The sequence below is a fragment of the Miscanthus floridulus genome, chromosome 18 (genome assembly GCF_019320115.1).
Source record: "Miscanthus floridulus cultivar M001 chromosome 18, ASM1932011v1, whole genome shotgun sequence".
NCBI lineage: Eukaryota > Viridiplantae > Streptophyta > Magnoliopsida > Poales > Poaceae > Miscanthus > Miscanthus floridulus.
Genome location: NC_089597.1, coordinates 22,812,396 through 22,819,968, shown reverse-complemented (window position 1 = coordinate 22,819,968; position 7,573 = coordinate 22,812,396). Strand labels below are relative to the sequence as shown.

Below are 7,573 nucleotides of genomic sequence, written 5' to 3'. Positions count from 1 at the left end.
ATTCCGATTTCGGACGCTGCTACCGTAGCCTTGTATCTATCCTCTGAAGCTCTGACCAAACAGTGGAATGTCCATGCAGTGGAGACTGTACGCAAGCCAGCAATGAGAGGACGACGCTCGGCGGCGGACGCGAAGCGGTGCGAGGAAACTGCTGAAAAACGATGAACTAGCCAGCCACTGAAAAATGATGAACTAGTCAGCCAATGGATATACTCACTACGACAAGTGCGTGCCGTTTCTCGACGAGAAACATCACTCAGTCAATCATGTCGTACAGTAATAGATAGGCTGAGAAAAGATCCAAACGTGGGCCTTGTTTAGATCACCTCCAAATTCCAAGTTTTTTCACTCTCTCTCCATCACATTAATTTTTAGACGCATGCATAGAGCATTAAATATAGGTAAAAAAAATAACTAATTGCACAGTTTGGTTGTAAATCACGAGACAAATCTTTTGAGCCTAGTTAATCCATGATCGGATAAAGTTTGTCAAATACAAACGAAACATGCTACAGTGAATGAAACGGTGCAAAAAATGTTTTCAAGAAAAACACCAAACGGGTGACGGTATACAAGTACAACATACAAATCGTGTTACTCGGTTCACAGAGCTAGGGGCAGCTAACACGTAGATATATCGAAGTAGAACCACATCATCTGTGATGGTTGCCAGCATAGGGCAGGGCTGTACATGGATGCGGTATACAACTGCGAGGCGTCTTGTTATGGGATCAGGATGGCGAGGAGAGCAAGCGCTGGATGACCTTGTCAGGGTCGTTGTCGTGGATGGCTAGCAGCTCGGGGACATTTGGCGATGTGAAGCCCATCTCGTGGAGGATGTTGTAGGATTTCACGAACTCTTTCACCTGGGCACAAGATAAGACGGTTCGTACCTGTCAGTTTGATATTATTTATTCAAACACTGTACCCCACTTATGAGCAATTACCAAACAGCAAAATGTTCTTTTCTGCACAAAAAATTGGCAAGTTGTAGAAGGAATGCATTTTTTTCTCTCATTCCTACAAAAACTCTTTGGAAAAAAGACCTTGCTTCTATGTTCAGCGTTCATTATTTTCATAGTGTAAATTTGCTAAATTGTGAACCAGGAATTGTCTCAGCTTAACTGATGTACATGTCAAAAACATGCTAAGCATATTAAGTGAACTAGTGAAGTGATCAGTACTGGTGAATGGCAGTTGATAATCATGAGTGAGTGAGCAACATAAACTCCCAACAGGCTAATATTTCAATGATTCATCTCTTTGAAGATCATGACAAAAAATAATAATGTTGACAAGACAAGAAGACAACTATAGTCTTGGAAAGAAAAGAATTAGGGTGCCTTTGGTAACTGCCATTATGTGCCCTGCCTAATAGTTGGCTGGCCAAATTTAGGCAGCTGAATCAGCAGCCCAGGAATTGGCCGTGCATCGGCCGGAAAGTGAACTGCGTGTTGGCCGTGCGATGCTGGGCAAGCCAAAGCCCAGCTGGGATCCAAACATCCTGCCTACGGTCAAAGGCAAATTTTTGGGTGGGCACATGAGGGCGTCTATCCAAACGCGTCCTTAGTGGATGAAACATGAAAAGGTGTATTTAATTGCCCAAAAATCCGGATGTACATAGTTATGTTATCAGCATTGAAGAAACTTTAGCTATTAGAAAGCCATTTTTTCATGATTAAGTGGTGCTGAAAGCAGTATTAAAGAAAATACAACAAAGGGGAAAGAGCATACCTTCATTGGATTATCTCCATAATTCAACACCGCAAATGAGACAGCTTCACGCCCAAGCCCCATTGAGACGTACCTGTCGACAACTGGATCCCCTGAAGATGCTGGTCTAGCCTGCAAAATGAAACTGGGAACGTCAGTAATTCTATCAATAGAATTTGTCTCCAACATCTGGCTGGCATGCATCACGCATCATGTTAAACGGACGAAGGGTAGTGAGGAACCTAAAATGAATCGCAAGGTTGGACTATTCAAATTACACAAAGTGATCAAAAGCCCTTCTGAGAAGAGAAATTCAAGTCTTTCAACAGGTTCAGCAATGTCATTTGCAGTATTGATTTATTATTGCTTCAATAATCAAGTTCGAAAATACTTCTAGTCTTTCAACTAACGCACATATACAGCAAACCAGACATCAACAAAAATTGACAATGAGGAAAAACAGTACGAGTGTCAGGAAACTAAGGAATACCCCTGAAAATCAAAATCTTCCTATGGTTGGCTTTTCAGGACAGATTGCAGACTGGTACTGAGCTAAAACAAAAGAAGTGGAAGGGGTGCAGCAATTCTGTTCTTTGTGGAAACCTACGAATGTCAACCATGTTCTTTTCCAGTGTGTCTTGGCAAACTTCATATGGTACTGCGTCAAAGAATCATTGGCGTGCGATAGGGTGCCATCTAACATGAAGGAGTTTCACGAGTCCTGGCTGCCTTTGTCAGTCAGTTGCTACTTGCCACAATTATAAGCCTTTTCTTTACACAATCATTGCTTGGGGTCGCTGGACTGTTAGAAATAAAATGGCAATTGAGCATAAATTCCCCAAATCCCCCTGAGAGTCCATACAAACTTTTGTTATTTTTGCAGAAATGGCAAGTTCTGCCAAGACCGAAGGACAGCTCCAGGATGGATGGGCAGGCTGAGTAAGTCAAGACTTGGGTGGCAACATTCCATTTGCGGAACCATATCTTTTGAAGATACCTTGAAGTAGTTGATGTTTAGATTTGTGTTCTGGTGTGTAAAGAGGTGGTTTTGCTGCTCATGTTTTGAGCACTGCTGTTCTCTTTTGTAAGCTGGTAGCCCCATCATGATTGCATTGTACGGCCTCTTGTATGCTTTCTATAAAAGCTGGGAAAACCTTTATAAAAAAATGGTGCGAGGGCAAAATTACTATAGCAGTGGGTACACGCCACGCTAGGAAAGCTTGCAATTAAGCCAACATCAATAACAAAAAATAAGTCTATAAACAACTTAAGACCCTTTTCCCACGCTAGGAACTTGTAGAAACATTAGCTAATGGTAGCCGTGTAATGGTTAATGATATTAATAGACTTGTGAAAGAAAGAAAGAAAGAAATAGCAGGATCTATGTATCTTGCCTGCTGTGCCACAGGAGGGTGTGCCTGTCTTTCTACCACGAATTTAGTCCAGTTGGGGTTCTCCTTCTCTGCCTCAGCAAGAATCCTTCTCTCATACTCAAAATCAAAGTTGAAGGTGCTGCGAGGAATTTCTACCATCTGTGGTGGCAATTGAGGCTGAAAAGATAACACTAATTAGAAGATAATGAATTCCCTACTTACAACAGGTGGATGAGTTAAGCTTGAATAGCACAACACTGAATGCCACTTAACCACAGAGTATCTCAATAACGATAAAATGTAATCGGAATTGAAGAATGGTAGAGTGCATTTCTAGGAACACAATAAACACTAGACAGGCCCTACATACAGTACGACACTTTGACAGACCCACATATAGTATGAATTGCATTCTCATACATTTCAAATCAGTTGACTGCAAACTATAACACCAAGGTTATATACAACCAATAAATAGCACAGCTGCTGAACAATTAACAGAAGCCATCTGCAAATTTTCTAGAGAACAGAATTACTAGCACAGATCTTAGTTCCATGTATTGTTTAGGGTCTGTTTGGTTTCTGTAGTACCTCCTAAAATTCCTGTCACATCGAATGTTTAGACACATGTATGGAGTATTAAATATAGACTAATTACGAAACTAATTGCATAACTTACGACTAATTTACGAGACGAATTTTTTAAGCCTAATTAGTCCATGATTTGACAACGTGGTGCTACAGTAAACATGTGCTAATGACGGATTAATTAGACTTAAAAAATTCATCCCGCAAATTAGTCTCCATCTCTGTAATTGGTTTTATAATTAATCTATATTTAATACTCCTTATTAGTATCTAAACATTCGATGTGACATGAATTTTAGGAGCCACTAAAAAACCAAACACCCCCTTAGACACAATTTCATCCCAAGCTGTCCACTCATCATGGAATAAGCTGCACTAGGTAGATCTACAACAGGCTGCGAGAAAAGGGTTATTGTCCATTGAGAATTAGATAAACCTGTAAGATTTGTTAATGGTTCGTCACTCGGCGGTTAAACTTGACTAACAACAGATAAAGCAAATTTGCCTTCCATAGACTGCCCCATATGAAACCAAAAACTATTTAAAAAAATCATCTCCTGTTGGATTTAGTTATCGGCAGTTTAAAATTTTCATATTTACACACACATATATATATTTTCAAAATGACATGAATTAACAGCGTACCAACATTTGTCTAACAGCTAGGCAAGAGTGTAATCTCACTGACGTAACACTTCTGTATCTAACAGCAGATTAATAGCTCCTGACAAGACACGACAAAATGTACTTCAATATTAAATTAAATTACTCACAGGTGGGGCAATGCGGAATTCAGGCTTTATCGTAACTTGTATGCCCACCTCTGTGCAATAAGAATACAATACTATTAGAATACAAACTGCTGTTGACAGAAGCAAAACAGAAAACACTAGAAAGCAGTTTGCTGTCTCTTTTGTTTTTGGCATGATGGAAGCAGCAAAACAAACAAAGAAACATGATTAATGCATTACCAACTGGTTTGCAGTGTTCAGTAATTACAAAATTAAAATACATCCATACGCCTAGGAAAGTCTAGCGTCTTATCAACTTCCATTATGTTGACAAGAGGATGGGTAATAAACATTTACTCAACTATTTCATAAGCATTTGGCATCTAGCACCGTTGTGTTCCTTGCCAAGTGTATGCGCGCGCGCGCGCGCACACACAAAAACCCTATCCTTAAAGCACCTTGATTTGTGCATAACCATTTCATGTCTTAGTCCGCAACTTAGTTGCACCAAAAACACCCGACCAAGCCCTGTCGCAAGACATTCAAGGTGCAACCAAATTTAGGGGTAGCTTGTATCATTCGAATCTGCTGCCATTTCTACTACACAGCATGCCCTAGAGGAGTAACAGAGCTTGCGTCGACTTGCAGGCAATTAACAGATGAACAAAGGCAAGTGCTACGATTGGCCAGTGTAAAGGTGGATTTAGTAAGTTTCCTCATCATGATACCAACAATTAGAACCCGAACCAAAAAGAGATCTGCTTACCTAACAGCCACCAAAAAAAAAAACATCCAATTAAGCCGACAGTCGATTCACCATACTACATTAGATCCAGTACATAGCGAGCAGTTGTTCGCTCCGGGACCAAGCCCAACCAACCGTGAATTAATCGGATATTATGATACCATATGAGTACCAAGCGGCAAAGGGAGAGAATTACTCGAGGAGGAGGAGGAGGTTGGAGCGAGCGGCGTTACGACGGGAGCCGAGGACCCGGACCCGGAGCCGTGGTGGTACGGCGCGGCCCGCGGCGACGCCGTGGAAGCTCCGCCCCCGCCGTGGGAGGGCTGCCCGACGCGCGGGTAGAGCGAGGAGCCTCCCCCGGGCGCGGCCCCCGGAGGCGCACCGTAGGGGCCCGAGCCCGAACGGCTCCCCCGGAAGTCGTACTCCATCGGCGCCGCGAGCGCTGTCCGCGCGGGGGTGGAGTGGGTCGCTGGAGGTGGAGAGCTCCGGGCCTCCGGCGAGAGCGAGCGGGGTCGGAAACTCGGACGGATCACGCGGTTTGGCTGCTGTAAAACTGGTGGAGAGGTTGAAGGGACGCGGAGGCGTGTTCTGGGAGACGAGGAGAGAGGTTCGCGACGAAGCAACTCAGGAATTGGGCCGCGCGTGCCGGTCCGACCTCCCCGGCGTGGTGGGTGGGGCTGACGGGCTTTCCTTTCCTGTATGCGTTGCGTATTTGTCGTATGGTCCGCTTCTGCTGAGCGGATCCGATCGAGTCTCGTGCGATCGGGCCTGTTTGCACCTAAAGCGGCAGCGTTCGGCACACGAGGACGTCGGCGTGCCGGACCAACCCGTCAAATGCCAATTCGTGCGGTGGACCCCGTTTCCGGCAGCAGAGCTGTGAATCGAGTGCCACCGAGAGCTCATGTGTGGCTATGGATTGCGAAGCAAGGATAACTGTGTTTTGCTCAAAAAAAAAAAGAAGAAGAAGCAAGGATAACTGTGTAAGTTCACTTTTATAAATAAAAAAATGTGTACGTTGATCCTACAAAACTTATTCGATCAGATCTGAGAAATAAAAAACACACTTTATTTTCCGAGAAACCATTTTTTTTATAAATTTGCATATATGTAATATGTATTAGACGTGTAATAGGTATCATTAGATTAATAGTGAAATGTATTTTTATAATAAACATATTATGAAATATACAAATATTAATAATATTTTGTATAGATCTAGCTAAATTTTAATAAAAAATTTAAATCCTTAAAAAACAAGATTGGATGGAGGGAGTAAGGGCATGTTTAGATTTTTTTAAGGTGCCACCTTGGGCGCGGCCTTCGTGGAGGCCAGTGGGGAGCCTCGGTTCGAACCCTAGACCGGTAGCTTCACTCTTGGAGCCGGCTGCTCTAGGCACTCTTCCCAAGTCTAAAGCTTAGTTGACTTTGACTAAAGTTGAGGACTAAAACTTTAAATAACTTTAGTTCACTAACTAATGTGGTCTAAAGTTTTGTAAGATGATCTAAATTTTTAGACAACACTTTAGATCTGTTTAGAGCATCAAGAGCTAAGGTGATCTAAAGTTTAGTGGCTAAACTTAGGGCGCGTTTAGTTGGCAAATTTTTTTGGTTTTGGCTACTGTCGACGAAATATGGTCGGCAGTCTACCTAGGGGTATGCCCAAGGTAGTAGATTATCGGCAGACAGATGCGCAAGCCCCAAACAAGACGGTGACGCAAGACAGACACGAGGTTTTATCCAGGTTCGGCCGCCAAGAAGGCGTAATACCTACGTCCTGCGTCTGATTTGTATTGCTGTATGTCAATGAGAGATATTTTTTAGAGGGGTCCCCTGCCCGCCTTATATAGTCCGGGGGGCAGGGTTACAGATCTGGAAACTAATCCTAGTCAGTTACAATTGCCACATCTGGCCGGATAAGGATTCCTATTCTAACCGACCAGGATCCTGCTTGGTCGCCAAATCCGTCTTGATTCCTTGTGCGGGACTCCGATCAGGTTAACCGGGCCGCACGTCATCTTTCGGGTGGACTGAAACCATCAATCCGGGCCAGCCCAAGCTTAGCCGTAAGGGTATAGGGGTTAATACCCCCACAGCTAGTCCCCGAGCATCATGTATTATGCTGCGACACGCCATTTGAACCTTCTCCGACAAGCGAGGCTTGAATTCTTGACGCCTCCAACCACCGTCATCACCGGAGAAGTAGGTTGTCCGAAGAATGCATGGTGCTCTTAAGAAAAAAGAAAAAGATTTCTGTCCTGAGAAGTGTGCCCACTTGTATTTCTGAAAAGAAATGTAAGTGGTCTTGAAGTATAGCATCCTTAAACATCAGAAGCGTAGGGGTCGAAAAACAAACACATTCACCGCAAGGTGAAGTGTGCCCACTTAGTCCCCGAGCTTGCTGGAAGGCAAAGTATGAGCCTTGT

The 7,573-nt window shown here is 43.4% G+C and overlaps 1 protein-coding gene across 1 annotated transcript; it reads right to left on the bottom strand.

Moving 5' to 3' along the window:
- Window positions 1–515: 515 nt before the first annotated feature.
- LOC136519619 (uncharacterized) lies at window positions 516–5,805 on the bottom strand. Its single transcript, XM_066513007.1, has 5 exons — window positions 5,347–5,805; window positions 4,448–4,497; window positions 3,108–3,263; window positions 1,735–1,845; window positions 516–866 (listed from the first exon to the last, which is right to left on the bottom strand). Exons 1-5 carry the CDS (start codon window positions 5,576–5,578, stop codon window positions 732–734), a joined length of 684 nt encoding a protein of 227 aa, XP_066369104.1. The 5' UTR covers window positions 5,579–5,805; the 3' UTR covers window positions 516–731.
- Between the last annotated feature and the right edge of the window lie 1,768 nt (window positions 5,806–7,573).